The sequence below is a fragment of the Patiria miniata genome, unplaced genomic scaffold (assembly GCF_015706575.1).
Source record: "Patiria miniata isolate m_02_andy unplaced genomic scaffold, ASM1570657v1 HiC_scaffold_5, whole genome shotgun sequence".
Taxonomy (NCBI): domain Eukaryota; kingdom Metazoa; phylum Echinodermata; class Asteroidea; order Valvatida; family Asterinidae; genus Patiria; species Patiria miniata.
In genome coordinates this window covers 41,338,977-41,366,776 of record NW_024037072.1, presented here as the reverse complement: position 1 = coordinate 41,366,776, position 27,800 = coordinate 41,338,977, and the positions used below count along the sequence as shown (strand labels likewise).

Genomic DNA, 27,800 nt, shown 5'->3' with positions numbered 1-27,800 from the left:
CCAAGTACATAACTGATTGTGGTTCACTAATAAAATAGTTCAGTACTTTTGTGTCCAAATTCTGCAGCAAACATCTTATAAGATTAAAGGAAAAAAAACATCCGCTCACCTCCATCCAGGGTTTCCACGTAGGCCAGATTGCTGGACACATTGTAAGCACCGTTGAAGATGATCACTCTAAACTCATACAGCGTGTTGGGCATGAGTAGTCCTACGGTGGTAGAGCTCACGCCCGGCGGGTAGGTGGCCGTGGTTCGAATCCCGGGGGTGGAGCTGGCACCGTACTCGATGAAATAGTTGACGACACTTCCCTTCAATTCTTGTAAGGCTGGGAAATGAATGGTGTAAGTTTCAACAACATAATGAAGCAAATGGTCACTGGAATTCAAATTACAGGAAACGGGTCATTTGGGAGACATTCCCATAGACTTGTGCACACAATATTTCCATCTTTAATGTCACCTAATTTGACCTCATCCTACCTCCACGAATTTCGGTATATTTATGTTTTGGACCACGAGCAATCAATCTAGCCTATTTGCAACTGTAAAATTTAGCCTCTAAATAGGAACTGTGACATTAGGGAGACATTGAAATGCCAACGGCACCATTAACAGGTATTAAAGTTACCTTAATTAACAAAAATGTCAATACATTTGAGTTTGGCGCTCTGAAAATCAATTTTAACATAATTATTTAAATCTTCACTGCATCTTTGATATAATTTCTAAGATTTTTTATTTTTATATCTTGGAATTCTATGAGCAAGTAGACATGACTAAAAAATGTAAAATGTATAAAATCTTCAACACTGCAAGCATCACAACCTTAAATGTGGTATCAAATTAAAGGGGACAACAAGACCTTTCATTTGGGTGATGTGGCAGTGAGATGGAATATGGTTAAGTGTATGGTATTTTGGCTAAAATTAAGGATTTTAGTTAAGGATTTTTAGTACTTTATTTTTGCATACAAAATGCAAGTGTTATTGTGAGGTCTTGTTTTTAAGGCAGAGAAAGGTTCATATTTTATGCGAAAGGAGGTTTTTGTTTATTACTTTCTTATATGTTTTAATTTGTACCAAATGGGTGGACAAACTGTTAAGTGAGTTACTGATAAAAAGTTATTGCCAAACCAACAGAAGTTTATTTTGTTTGCTTTTTTTGGTAGTTCAGTCACTTAATTGCAAGGGATCTTCGTGCGAAAAATCCATTCTAAATATTTTGACCTTATAGAATAACAGCACAAAGCTGACTGAAGACCCCTTCAAAAATATAGCATGAGTTACCACGGAATTGCGCAGCTAAGTTTGAAACTATCGACAAACTCTAAAACTCACTAGGTGTGGTCCAGGTCAGGGACACAGTCACGTGATCCAGGGCGATCGCGGACAGGGATGCACCGACGGACGGCCGGCCAGCCAAGGTCATGACCTCATCGCTGGAGTCAGAGGTCAATGAGCCAACATCGTTGGAGACAGTGACCCGGTATTGGTAAGTGGTGTAGGTAGTCAAGCCGAGATCAGCGTAGAAGGTTTGAGTGCCGCTGTAGATGAGCTGCCAGAAACCAATACCGATTGGGGTTCCTGAGAACAATGGACAACAAGAAATGTCATAGAAATATTGAACAAATGTCCTAAAAAATATTCGATCCAAAAATCAATCTAAGCTACATAAGTAATGTTATTGGTAAGCATTTCATTAAAAGAGAAAGCTGAGATGAGTTGCCAGAAACCAATACCAATTGGGGTTCCTAAGAACAGTGGACAACAAGGTATGTCATAAAAATATTGAACAAATTTCCTAGAAATGTTTGATCCAAAAATCAATCTAAACTACATAAAAAATGTTATTGGTAAGCATTTTCTTAAAAAGAGAAGGCAGAAAATTGTGGCCTAAATACTGTGACATTTTTCAGTTATATTTAGCATTGCACAATCTTCGAGACAGTCAGGATACAATCTGTAAAAGATTGACTCTTTCTTAAAGGGAAAATACAACATTTGCAAACATCAAAAAATAAAACTACCAAATCATTTTGAAATACCTTGCTGGACTGTTAGTGAATGACAGTGTAAAGCATCCTGTAAAATCATGGCACCTGGTATACTGTCATTTTCAAGAAAAGTGGTATTTTTGTATCAATTTCCAACGCTGATCGGCCGACCAGCGTTGGAAAAAACTGGCTTTTTTTCAAATACTGGCCCCAATTGACCATCGCACGTGTTTGCAATCGATTACACACCTATGAACGGGTACAAGCCAGCTAGACTGGTTCCCTGACCTTACAATTCCCCAATGTATGTAAACTGCTCTGTTTCTTCTTATATGGAGTCAGGGAACCAGACTACAGGAAAATGATTGTTTTTCTTGGTTTTTATAGCATTTTCGAACCCAAAACCTCAAAAAAAGTCAGTGTAACTATATTTGCTATATATTTCCAACCCCCAATTCCATCCATTTCTGAAAATTACAGCAAAAGCAAATGATATATATTCCCTTTAAAGTAAATCCTATCAATCCCAAAACCCATTTTATTTCCAGTCAATTTAATGGAATACTTAACGTGTTAGCAGCTGTATAACATTGTATTACATTGCGTTTATACACTGAAGAAGCCACAAAACGGTTGAGTACTCGCACAGTTTTGAGTGCTACAGTGAGTCAAAGGCAGGGCTGTTTCAGACGCTACTATGACTAACAAGTAAACAGGTAGCAAAACAATTTGCTACACCAAAAAATTCTCAAACTCATTCAAAGGTAAAGACATGCTAGTGCATGCCTGCATTGACAATTTTATTTAGACTCTGCATTATTTACTCCTTTTGGTTTCTTCAAAGTGGATGAAGGTTCTTGAAAATGAAAAAGGCATGCTTGGAGAAAGTGTGTATTTAGAAATGGCATCGTTCTTAATTAACCTTTTCGTTTTTGAATAGGTGCATTAAAGAAAAGCATACAGGCATTTAGGATCTTTTGCATTTATCCCAAAAGTAACTCTTGAATTATTCTCAGTTGACTTGTATACAGAATGTATTGCTACTAAACACTCAGTAAATTATTCCGTCTGGCTTGCTGTCATTTAGAAGAAACCAAGAAATGCAGGTGATTACCAACAAACAATCAGTCAATTGACTGATCGTTGGACAAAATCGTGTTTTGTGAACAAAAGATTGTGCATGCTTTTTCACTGTTTTCTCAAAAAGTGCAACATCCATTGAGCTGATACTTCAACAGGTTGGGTTTTGAACATCCTTTGGATTTTGAGTGGTGTTATTACTGGAAACGAACAAAACGCACCAAGAGTGGATGATCCTATATGCTAATAAGTAAGCTAGTCAACTAACTATCCAAGCTTTACACAGGTAAAACGTCACTGTAATCTGCAATTCAAAATCACCTCAAAGTCAAAATTACCTGGCTGAAGCGGTTCCCTGATCTTCATCCTGTGCAACTCGTATCTGATGTTAGGCCCATTGGGACCGGTGGGGGGACTCCAACTGACCGAGATGTAGGTCTGTGTGATGGCGTCGCCTCTAGGGGGCGCCTGGCCCGCGGGGATGTAGGGATCAGTCTGGGCCGGCGTGCCGCTACTCTCTGTACAGCCGCCGATGGTACAGGCTTCTATGCTCACTGTTATGGAAAGTTGACATTCAGCCAATCAGTTGCAAGATTCATGTAGCCATGCCCATGATAAGATTTGTGATAAGATTTCAGTTGAAATCAATGCAAGTTCCATGTGAGGTTCACATCCGATGCATGTGAGGTTCACATCCGATGCATGTGAGGTTCACATCCGATGCATGTGAGGTTCACATCCAATGCATGTGAGGTTCACATCCAATGCATGTGAGGTTCACATCCGATGCATGTGAGGTTCACATCCGATGCATGTGAGGTTCACTTGAGTTTCATGTGAGTTTCACTAAACTTTCATAGGATTATCAGCTTCATGTCAGGTTTGTGTGAGGTTTGTATGAGGTTCACATGAATAGAAGTTCATGTGAGGTTAATGTGAGGTTCATTTGGGGATTATGCGAGGTTCAATGGAGATCTCAGTGAAGTTCATGTGAGCATTTGAGATCACTACTGAGGGAATTTTTGTTGACAAAATCTCCTGAATGTAGGATTCTTTATAATTTCTTTGCATATACTGTAAAAAAAAATACGTTTTTTTTAATGATACACTATAGTTAAAGGTAATGGACACCATTTGCAAAGAAAATGTGTTTTTGCCGATTTGAGGAACAGCAATGTGATAAAAGTGACACAGGTTATTAAAAAACTAACCTGTCAAACTTTCGGTTCGGTAGACATGCTTTGCAGAAAACTGTGAAAATGTTTAACTTTTCTTGACGTGAAAGCATAGGTTTCGATTGATAGCGCAATGGTTTTGTCCTAACCACTGCAAGGAAACGATGGTGATTCCTCATTTCTCGAAAAATGACGGCAAACTTAGTGCGAAGATTTCACACGATGTCTGATCCTATTATTTACTTACAATCAAGTAGGCTGTTTGATGATATTTTTACAGTTTCATTTTTGAATGATTGAAAATGGTGTCCAATTCCTTTAAAGGGAAGATACAACATTTGCAAACATCAAAGAACGAAATGATCAAATGATCACGTAATACCTTACTGAATTATTAGGGAATGACAGTCTAAAGCATCCTTTAAAATCGTGGCTCCTGGTGTGCTGACATTTTCAAGAAAAACTGTATTTTTCCAACGCTAGTCGGCCGACCAGCGTTGGAGAAAACTGCTTTTTCTTCTTCAAAAACTGTTCCTATTTTTTCATATTTAGTTATATTGACCTTTCTTTGCAAATGATTACACACCTGTGAAGGGGTACAAGCCCGCTAGACTTATTCCCTGACCTTACAATATTCCCCAAAGTGTATTAATTGCTCTGTTTCATCTTAAGTGCGGTCAGGGAACCAGACTACAAGAACATGATGGGTTTTCTTGGTTTTTCCAGCATCTACAAGCCCAAAACGTGAATTAAGTCAGTCTAACAATATTTTCTATAACATACCAATCCTCCAAATCCATTTATTTCTGAAAATTGCAGCAAAAACAAATGTTGTACATTCCCTTTAAAGCACAAATTGTGCAACAATTTACAGCTTTTCAGTCTCTCGAAAGGACAGTTCAGCAAACAAACAGAGACATATCCAAGTTACTGTAGAAGAGAACTGACCTAGGTAGTTGGTATAGGGTACCAGACCGCTGACTACTCTGCTAGTACTGTTGGTATCTCCGATGTAAACCCTCGGCTGTGGCATCCGTATGGTGTAGCTGATGATTTCACCATTGGTGAGAACCGGTGGTTGCCAGGCAACCAGCACTGACTGGTGATCTAGGATGGTTACGCTGGGTGGATTTACTCCCCCTGGAGCTTTGGTGTAAAAAAAAAAAAAAATCTAATTGTGCTCTTCTGAATCACTTGTCATGTATTGACGATCAATAGAAAAAAAAATTGAAAAAAAAAATCAATTCTCCATCGTCAAATACTCTACAGATACCCATCTCCAACCTTTTGATTTGAATTAAATACTTCTGATTGAACCATATTCCGTGTTAATAATGAAAATTCTAATTTTCTTTTTACTAAAAGCATAGTTTTATAACAATGTTTTAAAAATCCAACAAGTAATCCTTTCCTCTAGAGAGTGTCATTTTTCAATTTCCAACTGTTTTTTCTAGTTAAAACAAAACTGCTACAAACTGTTGAGATACCGAATCAAGGACTACATGGTTTAACTTGACCCTCTAACAATCCAAAGATCCATTTCAAACAATTTCAAAGAATTTAATCAAAAATCATTTAATAATGCAGAAACCAAATAAAGGCAATAAACAAAACACTCTGACTTGTATCTGACTGTTCCTTATCATTTGAATAAAGAAGTTCTTAAAAATCATGAAGCACAAATTGAAAGCAACAGTCCTTACCTGCCGAGAGTGTTGTGACCGTCTGCCATAAGCTAGAGGAACTGCCAATACCGTTGCGGACCCGGACCCTGTACTCAAAGACCGTGTAGGGAGTGACGGCAGGGGATTGGTCTAGGTAGACCAACGGGCTGGACGGCCCGATGGATACCACCGTGGTGACGGCAGCAAGGCCCTTGACGCGGCGTTGAATCTCGTAACCAGTCAGGACCCCGCTGGGGGAGTCTGGGGGAGACCAGGTGATCAGGACGGACGTGGGTGTCTCGGAGCGCAGGGTGGGCGCCGCTAGCCCTGAGGGAACTGTGTGTGGAGGGGGAGGAAAAATTAGAGTTCGCAGCATGTCATAAAAACAAAATTCCCTGACTTTTTTTCCTGACCTTTCGCAGAGAAATTTATAAAATTCTACGAGAAGTATTTTCACTAAAAAACGAGGTTGCTGGTCAAGAAATGGTGTAGCACAGCCAATTGTCATTGTCTGGAGAGGTTTGTAATATTCACACTGCATAAACACTAAAAAGCCACCCATACTGGAATTTGTATCCTTGTGGAGACATTCCTTTGTTCTTGTGTACTAAAGTTTTCGAGTATGAAAGTGTAGTTTAAAAATGCTCTTATTTTAACCAGAATTAATTTCCTTGGCTGAAATTCGGACTTAATATCCCTTTCCTAAAACTCTTCCATTTGCGACAGATCAACATAGCTTGGAAATTGCTAGTTTTTGAGTAAAATCCACATATCTATTTCGTGAAAACCTTGTGGAGACGTATTCATTTATAGAAATTGCCCTGTGGAGATGTATACAATCTTTTGTTCCCTATTGAACACACGTCTCCAGAGGGTCTGTGTATCAGATCACCATAGCCAGTCAGTCAATGGGCACAACTTGGACACATGGCACAAGATGCACATACGCCAAACTGGCAAAAACCTTTCCCTTCTAGGTCGCTGTCAAATTCCCTGTTTTTCCTAAATTCCCAGAGTTTTGCCTGACTGCAAAAATGGAACCTCATGTTCAAGGTTGTCCTTGATTTCCAGAGCGGAATCGAAGCCTGAAGATTAGCACCTAACAAATTGCTTCCTCAAACAGAGGCCTTAAATCTTGTAAAGCCACACTAGAATAAGGCCAAGATTTTGAAAAATTTCATAAAATATGAAAAATCTGAACTTTTCACTTACTTGCTTGAGGCGTCCTATAAGTCAATGAGTGTACACTGCTTGTACATCCAGCACTGTTGCACATCTCAACATGGTAGTTATAATCAGTGTACGGCATGAGACCATCGGCTAGGAACTCAGTCGCGTTGCCTGGCAGCTGTAAAAACAAACACAGAGACAGAGTTAGTAAAAAAAAATTACTTGCCTTCATTATAAGATGGAATTTTGCGTCAGGGTGATATAAATCTAATTAGGTTTTGCCCTTCACCGACGTTTAAACACTGTTTCAGTGTATTACCTCCCAAACAGTTTTTATGCATATTTGCCTGATCAAGGCTTAAAAGCCACTCCAGGTACAGGGCCACAAGAGAAATGAGAAGAAGAGTAAGTACTCAGGAAAAACTAAAGGTAGGAATTAACATTCCTCTTGAAACAGGAGAGATCATAGGTTGGAGGGAAACAAGCACCAGGCAAGGAATTCCAAAGAGATGCAGCATGTGGGAAAAAATGCTATTGGAATATCCTTTTGTTCCACATCTAGGTACTGCAACAGTATGGGCCTTATGCACGAGTCGGCCATATTGAATTGAAAGTGAGGTAAAATCTTAATTTTTGGAACTTGCGAAGAGAAATGAAAGCAAGTAAATTATTAATTAGTTCCAGTCTGCTTCAATGAGTAATTACAAATTTGTAATTAAACATTCCCTGATGTTTAAAGCCAGATAAAAAAAATGACAGTAAAATAAGGCTGCATTATGCCTGCATAAATAGTCCGACGCCATCCCATTCAACAGTTAACAATTAATGAAATACATTCAGGGAACTCGACAAAAATGGCCAACTCGTGAATAAGGACAATATGAATGAGAACAGGCAGAAAAGTGAGTTTTTCCTCCAAACACTGTGATTGGAGGAACCAGGTTGGACAGACTAATGGAGCTATGACCATGAAAATATCTTCAATTGAGGGTAAAAGCAGAGTCATCAGAACATAAAACCTGACTAAAGTAACTTTTCGGGATAGAATTAACTTTCCATTTTTCAGATTTCATGTAATAATCTTCTGGTGTGATCAGCTGATGGTCCATGTGGGTTAATTTGAGGTGAAAAAAAAAATCGGAATTGAGGGGATGCAACCCTCATTTTTCAATTGTCTTCCTGCATTTTTCATCGGCCACTGATTGTACTTATGAAAGTGAATTATTTATCACTACACTTGTGTCAGTGAATTTTCCAAAAGCTATTTTCTGTTTTAACTGCCGATTTTATGAATTGGGCATTAACCCCATTCCATGGATCAGTAACGGAGGTTTAACAAAACAGATTATACATATGTGTCAACTGAAAACTAACAAACTACACAATCATGATAATACATTTGAGGATTAACAAAAAAACACTAACTTGATTTTGTTGGCAATTTATTTGGATCTAAGGGGGAAGAGTTTCAGTAGGTTATGGGCGCAACTAAAGGACGTTTATATTTGGCTTACATTCACATGAACCAAAAGAGATCTTAGGAAATTCTTTATAGTCCACTGACTAATACTTGACTTACAATTTGCCTGAGTAGGTTGTTCTGGTACAGCCTGACTCTACTGATGATGCCGTTGGGTTGCTCTGGCTGCTCCCATGTTACCAGCATGCTGTAGGCATCCAAGATGGCCGCCATGGGAGGGTCAATTGGCCCAGGTGCTGTTGGGGGAGAAGACAAACATTATTTGATTGAATGCAACGACATTAATACATAACTGGGTAAAGATCCAACAGTGCTGTAGTCCAGGTACTTGAAATGGACGACAAGCACATCACATGTCTGATCACAACATCACAAGTCCAATCACAAGTACATCCCAAGTCCAATCAAAACATCACAAGTCCGAATACAAGTACATCGCAAGTCCGATAACAAGTACATCGCAAGTCCGATCAAATCATCACAAGTCCGATCACAAGTACATCACAAGTCCAATCACAAGCACATCACAAGTCCGATCACAAGTACATCACAAGACCGATCACAAGTACATCACAAGTCCAAACACAAGTACATCGCAAGTCCAATCACAAGTACATCACAAGTCCAATCAAAACATCACAAGTCCGATCACAAGTACATCACAAGTCCAATCACAAGCACATCACAAGTCCGATCACAAGTACATCACAAGACCGATCACAAGTACATCACAAGTCCAAACACAAGTACATCGCAAGTCCAATCACAAGTACATCACAAGTCCAATCAAAACATCACAAGTCCGATCACAAGTACATCACATGTCCCATCACAAGTACATCGCAAGTCCAATCAAAACATCACAAATCCGATAACAAGTACATCACAAGTTCAATCACAAGTACATCGCAAGTCCAATCACAAGTACATCGCAAGTCTGATCACCAGTACATCACAAGTCCAATCAAAACATCACAAGTCCGATCACAAGTACATCACACAAGTACCTCACAAGTACATCACAAGTAAATCGCAAGTCCAATCAAAACATCACAAATCTGATCCCAAGTCCGATCCCAAGTACATCACACAAGTACATCACACAAGTACCGCACAAGTACATCACAAGTCCAATCACAAGTACATCGCAAGTCCAATCAAAACATCACAAGTCTGATCACAAGTTCAGTTACAAGTAACAGGGGATAGACAGTAACAAAAGATAATAATCAAGAATTTGAGCTATTCCCGATTCTGAAAATCTGCCACCAAAGTTGCAAATTCTACATCTTGGAAAATGTAATGTTCGCTTCGTGGAAAGGAACATTCTATCTGTCACCTCTCGAAATTAATCTTACCATTGCACTCAAAAACATTCATTATTTGTATACTATTTTAATACACATGTATGAAGTTGGTGCACAGGCATGTACTGAATGCCACTCAAATTTGGCATCAGAAATTCCATCAATAGTTTATACAGGCCTAAATCAACAGACAAACAACAGAGTGTATGTTGATATTTAGTATGAAGGCTTGGCTAATCTCTGAGTATTTGAGAGAACTCACCAGCCTCCGAGGTAAACGCAGCTGTCCAGTCACTCTCTGTCTCGCCGTAGTTATTACTCGCTATGATTCGGAACTCATACTCAGTGTAGGGACTCAGGCCAGTCTTGATGAAGCTAGTCACAGTGACTGGACTATCAAACAGGCTAGAGGATTCAAGAGAAACAAAGTAATACATTTTAATGAGGGCAAATTTTGCAATTCACAGTACGGATCCACAGAAATTGTTCGTAATGGCGATCATTCGGTGAAGCGATTTTAAGCTGTTGGTGCTGTGGTACTCACTTTACAATAAATAGCGCGCTTCAGAACTTCACCCTGCACGCCCTGGTAGTTACTGAAAGACGACTTCGAACACGTGCCGACTATTGAATTATTTAACTACACAGTTTTGAGCTTACTACCTACATCGATGGGTGGCTTTCCCCTTCTATTCCTTGGGGAAATAATAGCCACTTGTTGCTCTTCTCTTGACACTGATATTTTTCAACAACAATGTTCAGTATGTTTTGTACACAAAAATTGGGAGCCAAGGACAATGTTCGGTAAAGCCAAATGTTCGGTATAGCGCTGTTCGGTATAGCGACGTTCCGCTGTACATCATATTAAAAAGTAAACAAACAATGTGATATGGGTGCTAAAATATAAAAGAGCTGTCATTCCCCAAATCACATTTTCATCATTATTATGAATAATGAGGCTTCGCCTCGCCCGCCTCACTGGTGTCTGGGGTTGGGGTGGTTGGGGGGTTGTGGGTGGTGGATGAAATGGCACCCTTGCCTTTGCCTCGGGTACCATCTGCCCCCACAAAAACACCATGGACCACTCCACAGAGGGTAATATACTCACTCCTCTTGGAGTCCTGGCTGCAGGGTTGGCCGGAACTGTAGCTGGTACTTGGCATCACCAGGTGCATTGTTCCTTGCTGGGACCTGCCACTGGGCACGGATGGATGTCGAGGACAGGGTTACCAGTGTAGGCGGGAACACACCATCAGGACCTCAAGAATTGAAGCACAGAATCAGGGATTGTCAGTGGAGTTTCACATCAATGTTGTATCTTGTTAAGGGCACACAGGATCATTTGCATTTACCCCAAAAGTAACCTACCAAATTATTATCAAAAACCTCACTTGGATTACAGATCCTACTTAGGTACTAGACACCCTGTGAAATTATTCTGTCTGGCTTTCCATCTGATTTCCAACGAACAGTCAATTGTTCATAAGATGGAATTTTGCGTCGGGGTGATGTAAATCAAATTAGGTTTTGCCCTTCACCGAGGTATATAAACACTGTATACTCAGTGTGTTTATTCGAACCAGCCAACCGATCCCGTTAGCTCGGTGGTCGAGTGGTAAAACATCTGCACTAGAAAGCAGGAGGTCGTGGGTTTGAGTCCCACCCGAGTGATTTTTCCAACTTTCACTCAGGAGGTAACACACCGAGTATACAGTGTTTATATACGTCCGTGAAGGGCAAAACCTAATTTGATGAACAGTCAATTGACTGGTTTTGGGAGATAACGTGTTACATTGAAGAAATCATGTTTTGTGATAAAAAAAAGGTCGTTCATGTTTTTTCACTGTACACGTAGTCTTGAAAAGTGTAATATCCACTGAGCTGAAACTTCAACAGCTTAGGTTTTCAACATTCTTCTTTGGATTTGTCTTGTCCTGTTACTGCAAAAACCACCACAACTGGGCTATGTATGAAAAGCAAAATGATCCTTTAAGCACAATAGTTGTTGTCTCATACTTGTTAATGGTTATTTTTGAAAAAAAATCAACATTTTCAATGTGGGCTAGTTTTACCACTTGAAGGAGTTAATACTTGTACAACATTTCTAAGGCCTTAATTTAAAAAAAGTGGAAAAAAAAAACAAGTGAAATTACTTACTTCCTTTTGTCATGCGCACGTCTTGCTGGTTACTGAGTAGGCTGCCCTTAGTGTTGTAGCCTAGTACCTGCACCGTGTAGGGCGAGTCCGGGATCAGACCAGAGATGGCCACCAGCATGTTAGCGTCGGTGGTGTTGAGCAGTGTTCGGGTCTGTGAAATGGTGTTGTAGTTCCCTGTCTCTGTGTAAGGGAAATGTCAGAGAAAATGACCCATCTTCCAAATGGGGGGCGCTCTTCAAAACTGACCATTATTATGCATACCACATATTAGGCCCCCCCAAAAAAATAGTCGGTCTCTGGTCAGACCGAAGTTTCGGAATTGATGCGGCGACGCGTTTTTTTGGCTTTTTTTTTTTCAAGCTTGTATTGTACAGACAAGGTGGGTACTATTTTGCTTTTTTGTGTCCTCATTATACATTGGTGTCCTCCATTATTTGCCTTTGTGCCCTTTATCATTTGCCTTGGTGCAATTTCCCCATTCCTTGGTGCTCCTTGGTACAAAAATTTGAGGAGGCTGTAAAACAGCATCATGACTGGCGCTAGGTCCTCATACAAAAAATAAAATACACATGGTGCTGAACCTCAACTAAAGCAAACTGACTTACCCGGCGAAACGTAAAATATCCCAGTGAACAGCACTTCATACTGCAGGATACCGTTAGGGTTATCTGGCGCGGTCCAGCGCGCTGACACGGTGCGGGCATCTGTCACAAACACGCTCAGCATGATGCTGCCCGTGGGCGGGGCCTCGGCGGTACGGGCCGAGGTCTCAGGACCGTAGGAGCAACCTCGCGAGGTACAGGCCTCCAAGCGGAAGATGTGGAGGCTGTGAGGGGCCAGGCCGGTGGCGCGGTAGGACAGGCTGAGATTGGCGAGGACCACGGAGCCGTCCTGGATCAGGGTGTAGCGGGTGATGACTCCTGAAATGAGAGCAAGGAGAAATAGATGCAGTGATTGTTAGGGCCGTCTTTTTGCCATTGCTTTGGCTTTGAGTTAGTCCCTGAAAACATGTAGTCCATCACAAGGCCGTGAAAATGGCCACTTGATTCAAGGTGCGGGCTACACATCGACCAGAGAAAAGAGGGAGGTCAGAAACTAAAGCAATATGTGTCCAAATACATTAAAAAAAACAGGAGACTTTTTGGTTGGAATGAAGCATACAAGTTGAAAATTTATTAATTAAAAAAAGGGAATTTGTCAAAGGGCACAGGGAATGCAAACGGACAGAAGTGTTTGTCTACTCACCGTTTGGATTTTCAGGTGCAGTCCAGGACACATGCAGCTCATTCGGGCTGATGACAGTCACAGAGGGAGCTGGTACACCCTCTGGAATGCTCTCCTCTGTGCGTGCAGTGGCTGGTGCACTATTGGTGCAACCTCCCCCTGTGCAGGCCTGGAATTCATGACAAATTTGTGAAAAGTCTTAGTGTTTTTTCTATTCCAGTAAACTTCTTTTTTTTTAATACGTTGAGATGACCAAAATGCTGCTGGGTGCTATAAAGAATATAGTACACTCTCTGTAATATGGGGAGTGTGGCCTAGTGATTAGGGTTCGTGAATCATGATCAGAGGGTCAGGGGTTCAAATCCAGCTGCTGGCCACTTGTTGTGTCCTTGGGCTAGCCACTTTGCCCAAACTTGCCTCTCTCCACCCAGGAGAGATGGGTACCAGCATTAGCAGGGGAGTAACCTGCGATGGACTGGCATCCCATCCTGGGGGGGGGGGGGGGGGGGGGGACGGGATAGAAATATTTTCAGTCGTTTCATTCCAAGGAAACTGGAGATAAACACCAGCCAAGGACATACTTTACTTTCACCCTCTCTGTAAAGCTTTCTCTCCCATGCAGTGTCAAATGCATTATTAGAGGGAACATACAACATTTGCAAACATCAAAAAATAAAACTACCAAATCATTTTGAAATACTTTGCTGGACTGTTAGTGAATGACAGTGTAAAGCATCCTGTAAAATCATGGCACCTGGTATACTGTCATTTTCAAGAAAAGTGGTATTTTTGTATCAATTTCCAACGCTGATCGGCCGATCAGCGTTGGAAACAACTGGCTTTTTTTCAAATACTGGCCCCAATTGACCATCGCACTTGTTTGCAATCGATTACAAACCTATGAACGGGTACGAGCCAGCTAGACTGGTTCCCTGACCTTACAATTCCCCAATGTATGTAAACTGCTGTTTCTTCTTATATGGAGTCAGGGAACCAGACTACAGGAAAATGATTGTTTTTCTTGGTTTTTATAGCATTTTCGAACCCAAAACCTCAAAAAAGTCAGTGTAACTATATTTGCTATATATTTCCAACCCCCCAATTCCATCCATTTCTGAAAATTACAGCAAAAGCAAATGATGTATATTCCCTTTAAGACTTTTAAATTGATTATGTAATGCTGGCTTTCCATGAACTGAAAGTTCATATATATATATTTTTAAATCTAGTCCTGCCCTACTGAATGGATAAGAAAAAAGAAAACCTGATTAATTCTTTGTGTCTACTAGAAGTTACTCACACTGAGGACCACAAGGTACGTCGTTCCAGCCATCAACTCAGACAGAACGTGACTGCGTATCAGCACAGTGGAGTTGTAGACCTCTTGGCCCAGCTGCCCAGGCTGGACCGACAGGAACAGGGCGTATCTCTCCAGGCGACCGTTGAGCTGGGCAGGCTCCACCCAGCTGACTTCGATGGAGGTGGGGCCTCTGGCCAGTAGAGTGGGCGGGGTGACAAAGGTCGGGGGTCGCTGGGCAGTGGTGATGCTGACCTCGGGGCTGTCCGTGCAGCCAATAGTAGTACACGCTACCACACACAGAAAAAATTGGGTTATTTTCTCAATGAATAGTGATTTTTGTGCAAAAGTAAATACACAGCTATCTATGGCACACAATTGATTAAAACTAAATGTGTAATGGTTATTCCGAAATACAAATAAATTTAAAAACCCTCAATTTTATTTACCATCGTAAATGTTTTAAGTCATGTCTTGCACAGCAAATAATGGTCATTTAAATACCAATCACGCACCCCATAGCATAAAAAAATGTTTTCTATTCAGTTTTGAAAAGCAAAATGGTGTACAGGGAGTGAATCAGCAATTGTAAACATTCAAAGTCATATAGGATCATTTGCATTTACCATAAAGGTAACCCACTGAATTATAAAAAACAAGAAGCCGATTTTAATTAAAGATCATAGTACTAAACACCCCGTGAATTATTGTGTCTGGCTTGCTGTCACTAAGAAGAATTCAAGAAAATGTAGGCGATTTCCAATGATCAGTCAATTCACACTGATTACTAACTATGCAACCCTTCAAAGTTGTTTGCTCAATTGTTTTTATACTACCCCGACGCATTAGCCTGTAATCCAGTAACACCTCCTTAATTTTGCAGACTAGACTGGTGCGTGCATTCCACAGAAGTAATCAAGTAATCACAAGTCAGTCACAAGTCATCGCAAGTAATCACAGTTCATCACCAAGTCAAGCACAACTCAATCCAAGTCAGTCACAAGTCATCGCAAGTCATCACCAATCAAGCACAACTCAATCCAAGTCAGTCACAAGTCATCGCAAGTCAGTCACAAGTCATCGCAAGTCATCACAAAGTCAATCACAACTCAATCCAAGTCAGTCACAAGTCATCGCAAGTCATTACAAGTCATCGCAAGTCATCACAAGTCATCGCAAGTCATCACCAAGTCAAGCACAACTCAATCCAAGTCAGTCACAAGTCATCGCAAGTCATCACAAGTCATCACCAAGTCATCACTAAGTCAAGCACAACTCAATCCAAGTCAGTCACAAGTCATCGCAAGTCATCACAAGTCATCGCAAGTCATCACCAAGTCAAGCACAACTCAATCCAAGTCAGTCACAAGTCATCGCAAGTCATCACAAGTCATCACCAAGTCAAGCACAACTCAATCCAAGTCAGTCACAAGTCATCGCAAGTCATCACAAGTCATCGCAAGTCATCACCAAGTCAAGCACAACTCAATCCAAGTCAGTCACAAGTCATCCCAAGTCATCACAAGTCATTGCAAGTCATCACCAAGTCAAGCACAACTCAATCCAAGTCAGTCACAAGTCATCCCAAGTCATCACAAGTCATCGCAAGTCATCGCAAGTCATCACCAAGTCAAGCACAACTCAATCCATGTCAGTCACAAGTCATCCCAAGTCATCACAAGTCATCGGAGTCATCACCAAGTCAAGCACAACTCAATCCATGTCAGTCACAAGTCATCCCAAGTCATCACAAGTCATCGCAAGTCATCACAAGTCATCGCAAGTCATCACCAAGTCAAGCACAACTCAATCCATGTCAGTCACAAGTCATCACAAGTCATCGCAAGTCATCACCAAGTCAAGCACAACTCAATCCAAGTCAGTCACAAGTCATCGCAAGTCATCACAAGTCATCGCAAATCATCACCAAGTCAAGCACAACTCAATCCAAGTCAGTCACAAGTCATCTCAAGTTATTGTAAGTCATTGCAAGTCATAAGATGGAATGTTTGCGTCGGGGTGATGTAAATCAATATAAGTTATACGACGGTGAAGGGCGAAACCTAATATTGGTTTCATCACAAGTCAATCACAACTCCATGAAAAGTCATCCAGTTTCATCCAGTTTCAGCCATTGAAAAATACTTCAGTTATTGTTCATCCGCCGTTATTTGTGAAGTGAATTGTGAATTGTGATTGACTTGTAGTTATATAGACCTTTATCATGCTGCCACCATTTTAGTCATGTTCCCTGTATCCAATAACAGTACTCAATAATAAAGTTTTTTGTGCAAAAAGGAACCAGATTATTTTTTCTTCCAGCCTCGCTTTGGTTACGTTGATTTGAATGGAAAAATACAATGTCCGCAACATGATAATGGTCCATAGATTACAAATCTGTTGCATTCAGTCAAGAACCAATCTGCCTTTGGATGAACAGCGTTTCTCCGTGTATCATTTTGGCACGGCTGAATGCTTCACCAACTGTATCTAAATCGCCACATTGCCAAAAATACTCCTGGCAGGTCAAATATTTCTGGCTCACCTGTGACCTTGAACCGGTATGCCGTGTAGACCTGTAGGCCAGACTCGGTGTGCGACTGCTGGACACCGGTGTAGACTGTCAGGTCGTTCATTTGTAACGCGTAGCTGGTGATGACACCGTTGGGCCGGTCTGGTTCCGGCCATGTCAGCGCTATAGTATCCGCTGTGGTGGACGTGGGCTGGGGCGGATTGACACCTTCGGGTGCTGATAGAAAGAGAGGGAAATATAAACAAATGGAAAAACTTGTTTGAAGCAGGAAAACTGCAGATTACTTAAGACAGGTTGTTGAAAAATTGTTTTTCCTGACAAGATTTTGACAAAAATTTGAATTTCGTCCCAAAATTTCTTGAGGTTTCGGACATTATCTTGACCTTTGTTTTTCTAGAAAGAAGTTTTTAACACTTGGCATGAACATACTGCCAAAAAAGGCATCTAATGAGCAGTTCTGTTGTGCTACAATGCCACTTTGCCCGATAGTAACACTGGTTTTGGGTTATCAGCAGTTTTTTGTCATCACCAGAATGAAACTGACGACACCAGTGACAGTGAAACATTTCTGGAGGTAATTGTGGGTTATTTTTATGGCGTAAATAGAGGACACACATGTGAAACATCCTTGTGTAATTGAAGACAGGAGTCAAATCGAGAACAACCTTGATTAGAAAATGTGTACAAAACTAATGGGAGCTGTTGCAAAAAAATTTAAGTATGAACAAAAGATCGATGAAGAGGAACAATAGAAAATCTTTGATTTGCACCATAAACAAACACATGTGCACATACACACACTGAAATTTGTATCCTTGTGGAGTCATTTCCTTGTTCTCGTGTACTAAAGTTTTCGAGTTTGAAAGTGTACTTTCAAAATGCTTCTATTTTGACCAGAATTAATTTCCTGGACTGAAATTCGGACTTAATATCCCTTACATAAAATACTTCAATTTGTGGCAAATCAACACACCTTGGAAACTCCTAGTTTTTGAGTAAAATCGATGTATATCTATTTCATGATAACCTCGTTGAGACGTATTCACCTATAGAAATTGCTCTGTGGAGACGAATACAATCTTGCATGTGTTCCCTATTGTGCACATGTCTCCAAAGGGTACCGTGTACCAGAACATGTACATGTATACACATTCAAATTGTGAACCTTGAACAATAGAAGACACTAGAGTCCATGATTGACCGGAGGTCCATTTTTGAGGTGTGTGCATAGAACACATTGGAGGTCTTCCTAAACAGTTGAAGTATTAACAAAAGAGGGACAATACAGAGAGGAGGGAGAACAAAGTCTTAGTTTCCAAAAGTCAGGGGCAGGCAACTATCATCTTGTTTCCATCACCACACTAACCTTCTTGTAGTGTCTGGACATCCACTGCCGAACTCTCAGTGCACCCTCCAGCTGTGCAGGCTGTGACTGTTACTCGGTAGCTGGTGAACGGAATCACATCAGTGATGTTACCTGCTCAAAGAAAAAAATGGAAGGAAAAGAGCAATTTGTATACTGTGCGGTCAAGCGTTGATACCTCTGCACTAGCCCGAAAGTTTGGGACTCTCAATACTGTACTTAAGCATGTATATCATGCAAAAATTTGTGCTGTGGAAAAAAAATTCAGTTGGCATTTAATGTAAGCTTCTTACTCACGACAGTTTGCTCAACAATCCTCAAAACTTTTGTCTTGCTAAGTTGTTGGGAACATTACACCAATCAAAATTTGAACTTTTAATTATAATTCTCAAGAGAGTTATTGAAATAGATAAAGTCTTCAAGATGAAGTAATTCCGACACGGCCTTTCATTCTGTAGGACTTAAGTGAGGAACACACCAAACCAAATGAAGCATAATAATTGTGTTTGTCACTAACCAGTGTACTCTGAGGGCCCAGTGTCATTGTGGTAAACCCTGACCGGGTCTGTCTGGGACCGATCTTGATCGTATGCAGTCAGAATATAGTGCAGTAGGAGACCAGTGTTGCCGGTAGGCCGCTGCCAGCTAAGCTGAATGATGTAACCACTCAGAGCTACAGGGTCAGTGGGCGGGGTCACACCAGTGGGAGCTGAAAATGGGGGGGGGGGGGAGAAGAGTGGAATAGCATTTCATTTAAAAGCAGAAATACACACGTTTTTGTTAAGCAAAAAGCAGCCGAGAACCAGTCAAAGGCAATATACATTGCATGAAATTTTAGCCGGTAACCTGTTTCTGCTAAGCCAATAAGTGAGGCGTTCTGGCAAATTGACACAGAACTGGGCAGACATAAAAATGAGGGTTTATTAGGAAAGAGAATAAGATCCTACTACAATGCTATTTGTTGCACTTCAATCGGACATTCCATTGACAAGTTATGGCTATTTGAAGTTTGCCATTTATCAGTATGTCAAAAAGTACAGTACTGAGAAAAAGGCCTTTAAAGTTTCGAGTTTTGTATAGTCGTGAATAAGAAAGATGACAATGGTTTTTCCTTAAAAACCCTTTTCCCCCTATGATTGTTATTACTAATATTTGTAGTAGACATATCAAAGATTACAAATATCAATAAATCTGAATATAAAAAAAAATGATCTCCAATCGTTTTTTTTTATTATTTCATTTCCCTCCAGTACGACCTGTGACCAGTTCTGTCTCATTTTGCTAGAACACCTCACATATGTGACCTGTTCTGTCAAAATCAGACTTTTCTGGGCATAAGGTCGAAAACGATATTTTTACATATTGTTATATGATCTTTTTCCTTTTAATAGGTGGTTTAATTTTTGAAACCGGTCATTCCTGGGCAGAGTTATGCTATTTTGAAGTTCATTGTGTCGAAAAGTAGAAAACGGAGAAAATGGCCACGAATGTCACAAAACAGTTATTTCTTTAACTGATATACCTTATCAAAATCATCAAAAATTGTATATGTAGAGTTCAAATTAGGGTTTCAAACTTTTATAATATATTTTAGACATTTTCAGGATTACAAATATGCAAAAATTTGAAAATCGATAAAAATCACCCCCACAGCGTTTTTTGGCCCTATCTCAATTTCAACCTCTGCCCAGAAGCGTCTGCTTTTGACAGAACAGGTCACATATGTTCTGTGCTTGGTCCCTGATTGTGCTAAAAAGTTTTCTGTGTTTCATAATGCACTCAGCATTGAGACTTGATGAAGATTTATAACAGGAGAAGCTCTGTGCCTATGTGCATTGCTTGGTGCATTGCTCTCCACTGGATGGGTTTGAATGAAATATAAATAGGAGTACTTACGCCCTTCTCTGGTTCTGCCTACTGCCCAGGAACTGGTGGTTGATCCGGCATTATTACTGGCTGTCACTTGGTATAAATACTCTGAAAGATGACAAATAAGTTGGGTCAGACACTTGAAGCAATGCAGTTTTGGTAATTACTGAAGTCCCTAGATAAACCATGTCAATGTAGTTTGTTCAGAAAGAGCACGAGAAAATTTCTACCAATTCAAAGGGATCATGACATGAATTTAACTAGAGAACATATTTTGTGCAACTTTCAACTCCTGTTAAATGTATGAAAACTATCTGACATGCCTTGTTGGTTAATATATTTGAAAAGTGCACTTCTTTAAACATTGAAAATGTTACATGCTCTTTCTGACAACTGAGGGCACATTTGTTGTGATGTCATTTTAGGAACACATTCTTCAGTTTAGGGGTTTTCTGGTCAAATTGTGAAGCCAAACATTTGATTGCTGACTTTCTATCATGTACTGAAACAACAGCTGAATGTTTAAAATATGAACAATGTACATAGCTTTTGTTTAATATTTATGAGACTTGTATTTGTAAAAATTAATGACCATCATACGTCCGACTTGTATTTGTAAAAATTAAAGTTCATCGTATGTTTCACATATATACTTTTCCTTATGAGTTTAGCTTTACTTTAATAACATTATTTAATAATTGTTATTCATGCAGGGCCCCAATGGAAACCAGTTTTTAACTGTTTGGGCAAACCCTGGGTAAATGGAATAAATAAATAAATGAACAACACAATTTACAACAGCAAAATATCCAAAATTCGGGCAACTTTTGGTGCTGCAATAGCTGTAACACTGAGTTTTTTGCCAAAAGTGCATTTTCAAGGATTACATTAAAAAAATTATATTACATGGGCCCTTTAAGGATTTGAGAGTGCCATGGTATAATAATTACGGTGTTTGACTCATTTGCAGTGGCATGTGGGTTCAAATCCTGATGGTATCATGGTGCTTATTATGTTCTTGGGAAAACATGGGGAGTCAGGTCGGTGTAGCGGTACTTCCCTCGCCTTCCACCGCTGTGACCCGGGTTCGAATCCCGCCTGGGCCAATATGTGGATTGGGTTTTCAGACCCTACCTGATTCCGTGGGTTTTCCTCAGAATACTCTTCTGGGCTTTTCCTCCCACCTCTAAAACTGTAATGTCTTCACATTGTCTTCTCTTTACTGGGACCCATGGGAGATCAGTGGATTCCACTGAATGGGCTACCCAGTTAAAATAAGAAATAAAAGACATAACTTTACTACAATCACCTCCAAAAAAAAAGAGAAAACGTTCAACATACCAGTGTACGTCTGCAGTCCATCATCCCCAAAGCTGGTCGCTTGGCCCGTATAGACAGCAGTAGTGGTGGGCGTGATACAAGGGTCAGAGGTCATGGTCTCAGCCGGGCAGCCATCCAGGTACACATTGGACAGCTCGGCTCCCTGGACCGAGAAGTCCAGCCGCTGACCACTGATGACCAACTGACGAATACATCCACCAAAACCTGGAGAGAAAAGAAAAAAAATGTAATTCATTTCTGGCAGGGCAGGTAGATTTGTGCTCAAAATGAAAGCCTTTTTTCAGAAGTTGCCCAAAATCGGAATAAAGGGTTTTCTCTTCTTTAAAACTAAACGTACAATATGAAAATTTGTTAGGAGAGAAAAAAAAAAGTTTTGAAGGGCACGGGGTATGCAATTTTAACAACTATTTGGGAATTATATGACTGACATACAGATCCTTGTCATATGATTGGTGGAACTCACATCACGTGACATTCGTTATTACTCTCATTCACGCCTTGGCTCAAAAAGTCCCATTCGCCCATGGGGAATGGGAAATACTATTCAACAGTTAGGATCATCCTTGTTCCGTGGCGTGGTATTTGTGTGCAAATGCATGCTGGTGTGCGCGTTGAGCATTGCGTGTAGCACGTATTGTTCCCAAGAGCCAGTAGCTACAGAGTTGGGTTCAAACATTTCGTGAAGGTGTGGTTTGGAAGAGAGAAATACATTTCCCACCAATACTGTATTGTAATAGAAGTCCATTTTAACTGTAAATCAAATGACAAGGATCTATATGTCAGTTATATAACACAAATATGGAGTGGCTTTAAATTGTGAAATGGGAGGAAATCTGGACTTTTCCATTTCACTCGGCTTCACCTCATGAAATGGAAAAGTCCAGATTTTACCTTGCGATAATATTCCTCCATTCCACTCTGCGCCACTCAATATTTATATATTATATAACTGACATACAGATCCTAGTCATTTGATTGGTGGAACTCGCATCACGTGGCATTCGTTATTGCTCCCATTCATGCCACGGCTCAAAAAGTACTATCCGCCCATGGGGAATGGGAAATACTATTCAACAGTAAGGATCATGACGCGGTATTTGTGTGCAAATGCATGCTGGTGTGCGCGTTCAGCGTTGCGCGTATTGTTCCAAAGAGCCAGCGCTACAGCGTTGGGTTCAAACATTTTCGTGAAGGGGCGGTTTGGAAGAGACAAATACATTTTCCTCCAGTTTTGTATTGAAAAAAAGTTCAAATATATCAAATGACAAGGATCTATATGTCAGTTATATAAAACAAATATTGAGTGGCTTTAATTATTGTGAAATGGGAGGAATATTATCGCTCGGTAAAATCTGGACTTTTCCAGTTCACTCGGCTTCGCCTCATGAAATGGAAAAGTCCAGATTTTACCTTGAGATAATATTCCTCCCACTCTACTTTGAGCCACTCAATATTTGTATACTGTTGTGCCTGCAAAAAAAAATGCATATTATGATGAAATAATCCTTCACAAACCTGATTGGAATGTTAACCCAGCATTACTAGCAAAGTCCACAGCGTCCGAGTCCTCAGGGACACCGCCCATGAAGAGCTTGGAAGTGATGACCAGCGGTGTGCTGTCGCCGGACCCAACGGCCTGCGGTCCACCAAGCACACTGACCGTCACCTGGGCTCCGTTCTGGACCACGGTGACCGAGTGCCACTGACCATCGCAGAGGTTAGCCCCTGAGGTGGATAAGGTCAGGGGATCGGCCGATCCTGTACGAATGACGAGCTGGCGGGATATGAAACCAAGACAAACGAAATTCAATCAAAAATTGGGAAACACTCATATACAAATATTGAGTGGCTCAGAGTGAAATGGGAGGAATATTATCGCAAGGTAAAATCTGGACTTTTCCATTTCACGAGGTGAAGCCGAGTAAACTGGAAAAGTCCAGATTTTACCGAGTGATAATATTCCTCCCATTTCACAATTTAAAGCAACTCTATAATTATTTCAGATTACTGACATATAGATCCTTGTCATTTGATATATTTGAACTTATATTTCAATACAAAATTGGTGGAAAATGTATTTCTCTCTTCCAAACCACCCCTTCACAAAAATATTTGAACCCAACTCTGTAGCGTTGACTATTTAGCACAATACGCGCTACGCACAACGCTGAACCCACACACCAGCATGCATTTGCACACAAATACCACGTCATGGAGCAAGAATGATCCTAACTGTTGAATAGTATTTCCCATTCCCCATGGGCGAATGGGACTTTTTAACCCCCGGCATGAATGGGAGCAATAACGAATGTCACGTGATATGAGTTCAACCAATCAAATGACAAGGATCTGTATGTCAGTTATGTCCTGCTGTCTGAACAGTCACAGACAGTCAAATGTTGAATCCCATACCTGCCATGCCTTTTACACAGGCTAGTCACCAACAGTCAGATCATATTTCAAGCAAGCACTGTGACTAGTCAAATTTGGTCTACAGACAAAAGCAGGCAAGTGGTAGGCACAGCTGGCCTATCAATCACCTGCAGTCAAAGCATAGCTGTATCAAGTTACATAAACAGTCATAGCCAGTCAATCCTCGTGATTGAATTTGACTGAAAGAACAACTTGCACAGAATGTATGTTTGCATATAGGAGGGTATATATAATCCATATTTTTATTATAATTATAATTATAATATCATTTCAATAGGACCTTATTCAAGGTTCAAGATTCCTATTATGAGCCAAGATTAAAGATAAACTTTCCGGCCAAAACTTGAGTTCAAATTCTCCCTACCTCCAAGTCTCCATTGACTAGCTGCAGTAGTAGGAAGGCCCCATTGGAAGCATATGCAAACATGACCAGACCAGAACTGAGCTGTGTCCTCATCTCCATGGTAACAATGAATGCTGGCCCACCGGTAACCGTCCCCTCCGGCAGAATAGCGTACCCTGTACAAATCACAATGGGTTTCTTAAAAGTCAAGTGCCAGACCACACAATTGTGAATAAAATTGAAATGGGAAACAGTTAACAGTCATTATGGCCAAGTATGGACTTAAAGTTCAAATGCCAAACATCCAGCACATAATTTCCTGATTGAAACGTAACTTTTTCAAAAAAGGTGGTTCTCAAACCACGCGTCTCGCCTGCTATCGCGATTATCGTTAAAGTGTGACCCTTGACCGTGGTGTGTGGTATGTGACCATCCACATCATTATCATATGAAGGTTGCTATGTTGCCTGTATGACACAAGTTTGGTTCCAATTGGACCTCAACTTTTCAAATGAGACCAATTGTACATTTTCATTTGACAACTTCACTAAGATGATCTGTGACCTTGGTATGTGACCTTTGACATCATTATCATATGAATGTTCCCATGTTGCATACTATGATTCGAGTCTGGTCCCAATTGGACTTCAACTTTTCAAATGAGGCCATTTTTTAAAAAAACCTTTAACCAAAATACCACATGCATATTGCATACTACATGTACACACGTACAGACATTGTGATTGTATAGTCTCTTTCCTGAACAGAGTCCAGGCAAGACCAAAAATTTGAAAATTTAAAACAAATGTAAGGCTTTTTTTTTTTTAATTCATCGAAATGAAGCTCTAAAACAATCTTAAAAATGGACTTGCACATGAGATCTCAATTTTGTCATAGGAGCTGAAACAAAACTGACAGAGATGTGGGGTGAAACTTGATTTGTTTTCTTCATCATCCCCTCAACTCCACAAAACAAAATACCTACAACCCCACTAACCAAACAAACGGCCCCTCATCGTACCTTTTCCCAAGAAGTGTGCCCCTCCTGCCAGTCCCACGGGACACCCCTGCCATCCAGGCACTGTGTTCTGTCTCGCCACAGCCCCCTCCCACTGTAGCTCCTCCCACAAAGAGGTCGGCCGGTGCTGCTTCTCCACCCTCAGGCCGCGCATGCAGCCCACGAAGGATCGCTGGACGAGGGCGCTGTTGCCCGTCTCGGTCCGCGACAGGACAAAGTCCGGAGGGAGGCCGCCGACGTGGAGACCAGTTGTCATGCCGATGATGGTTGAGGCAGTCTGGGCTGAACTTTGACCTGTGGAATGTCAAGGAATGCATTAGCAAGACAACTCCCAAAGCAGACTTCAAAAAGCTATCCTGTCACAATAAACAGCAAATCCTTGTTCAAAACTCAAAAATGTTTTGTGTTTCTCTCTCCTGTGAAGTGAGTTGCTACATTCAGCTAATTGAGACTGTAACAACACTACATAAAGTTTAATGACAGTAGCACATTGGAAGGGTTCTGTGAGCTGTTATGTTATAGGGGCATTTGCCCCTCCATCTCCACTCTTTCCAAATATTCCTTCTTTCTTCGCCCACTGTTGGCTACCCCACTACAGGGTTCGATCTTAACTTTTTTTTCCACTAGCCAGCCGGGCTTCTGAAACATTCTCTTAACTAGTCCGCGAGCATTTTCACTAGCTCGTATGCATGTTTTTCTTTTATAAAATGTTTATTAAAGAATGTGAATACATGTAAAACGTGTATCCTGAGGCAATCTTGTTGGAGTTTTCAATAAACAGATCTAATAATTTAACAGTTAATAAAAACTAGACACAAATTGATACAGGTTTACTTTCTGAATTTAATGATTTATTTCTTCCTGTCCTTTCATCTTTGCCATAGCCCAATAATGTTGACTCGCCAGCCGGGCTACTTAAGGAATACTTTGAATAGCCCGCCGCTGCTTTGACTAGCATTTGGCTAGTGGGCTATCGCTAAAGTTGAACCCTGCACTACAGAGACATTTAAACTGTTTCTCTCCACATTCAGAAACATTCCGCCTCCGTTGATGAATTTAATTCACTTTAAATTTACCACATATTGTATCACTATGAAAATGACATGATTAGTAATATCAGCATTCTTTGGCAGGACCCAGTCCAAATTTAATGCCTTGTAATGAGTTGTAGAGAAAATACATAACAATTGAGTTGTTTTTGACAGTCAGTCTTGGTAGGCGATCAGGTTGGCGTAGCGGTACTTTCCTCGCCTTCCACCGCTGTGACCAGTCTGGGCCAATATGTGGATTTGGGTTTTCAGTCCCTGCCTGATTCTGTGGGTTTTCCCCAGAATATCATTCTGGGGTTTTCCTCCCACCACTAACACTGTAATTTCAATCCATGTCTTCAAACCAAGGGACCCCACCGGACATAATGTGAAAGACTTTTGTGGGCTATCCTGGCCAATTGCCAGATAATCATCAATAAATTAAATAAATAAAAATACACTTATGACTTGTCACCCTGGTAATATGAATAACAAGATGTGTCACACGACGTGTGACAGGGCTCAGTCGAGTCCTAAATCCTAAGATGATAATACATTTGTATTTTGTGAAATCACCTACTAAAAAGGAGTGACTGTTCAGTTATTCTGAATAGAAAACCATTATATTTCAGACTCACCAGTGTACACCCCGTCCACGGTGATGGTCCCAACGACACCGTTACGTACAGCGAGCACACGGTGCCACTGCCCGTCATCATACGCCCGACCCCCATCGTTAGTGGGTGTCACGGCAGCGACCCCACCCTGGGGATCAAACAGAAACCAGGGGCGGCCACCTCGAAGTTGAACGGCAAGGAATTCCTCCTGCTCTCCTGAGGATATTGCTAGGAGGAGCAAGGCGTCAACGGGGGTGGTGGGTGACACTAAACGCTCCACTCGGAACTCAAACTCAATTCCTGCATTGTGGGAAAATGAAACAGCAAAAATGTGACTGGTATGAATGTTACTTGTCAAATGGTAATTTAAACTAGGTTTTGCCCTTCACTGTAGTAATTTTTTTTTTAAGGTGAAAGGTGAAAGGTGAAAAAGGAGGAGAGCAGTAGGATCAAAATTTTCCAAAAAAATCAGGAGAAAAGTTGGACTTTGGAGGACAAAATCAGGATAAAAGTAGGACTTTCGCTGGCTTTTAGGGGTAGTTTTCGTTGATACTCGCCAATATCTACAGCATCATAAGCCTCATTTGGCACGTTTTGTACTGCTCCATCCTCAACTAAGCTCTTGGAAGTACAGTTGCAGTACTCCTGTGCCCAAGCCCTTCACTGTGTGATTTACATATGACCGTGTGTAACTCTGCTATGAAAA

At 40.8% G+C, this 27,800-nt stretch overlaps 1 protein-coding gene across 2 annotated transcripts in view; it reads right to left on the bottom strand.

The window, feature by feature from the left end:
* LOC119741066 (usherin-like) overlaps positions 1–27,800 on the bottom strand; it is a 99,435-nt gene that overhangs the window by 35,861 nt on the left and 35,774 nt on the right. For both annotated transcript variants that reach the window (XM_038216716.1, XM_038216715.1), the window contains 22 exons: positions 27,116–27,394; positions 25,453–25,743; positions 24,453–24,607; positions 23,171–23,429; positions 21,656–21,859; positions 20,342–20,422; positions 18,963–19,154; positions 18,449–18,559; positions 17,095–17,298; positions 14,553–14,839; positions 13,274–13,421; positions 12,634–12,948; positions 12,029–12,208; positions 10,980–11,130; positions 10,134–10,276; positions 8,664–8,800; positions 7,127–7,262; positions 5,954–6,250; positions 5,199–5,396; positions 3,414–3,629; positions 1,340–1,585; positions 110–328 (listed from right to left, as the gene is read on the bottom strand). In XM_038216716.1, coding sequence (XP_038072644.1) covers positions 110–328; positions 1,340–1,585; positions 3,414–3,629; positions 5,199–5,396; positions 5,954–6,250; positions 7,127–7,262; positions 8,664–8,800; positions 10,134–10,276; positions 10,980–11,130; positions 12,029–12,208; positions 12,634–12,948; positions 13,274–13,421; positions 14,553–14,839; positions 17,095–17,298; positions 18,449–18,559; positions 18,963–19,154; positions 20,342–20,422; positions 21,656–21,859; positions 23,171–23,429; positions 24,453–24,607; positions 25,453–25,743; positions 27,116–27,394 — 4,449 coding nt within the window. The remainder of the gene's footprint in view (positions 1–109; positions 329–1,339; positions 1,586–3,413; positions 3,630–5,198; positions 5,397–5,953; positions 6,251–7,126; positions 7,263–8,663; positions 8,801–10,133; positions 10,277–10,979; positions 11,131–12,028; positions 12,209–12,633; positions 12,949–13,273; positions 13,422–14,552; positions 14,840–17,094; positions 17,299–18,448; positions 18,560–18,962; positions 19,155–20,341; positions 20,423–21,655; positions 21,860–23,170; positions 23,430–24,452; positions 24,608–25,452; positions 25,744–27,115; positions 27,395–27,800) is intronic.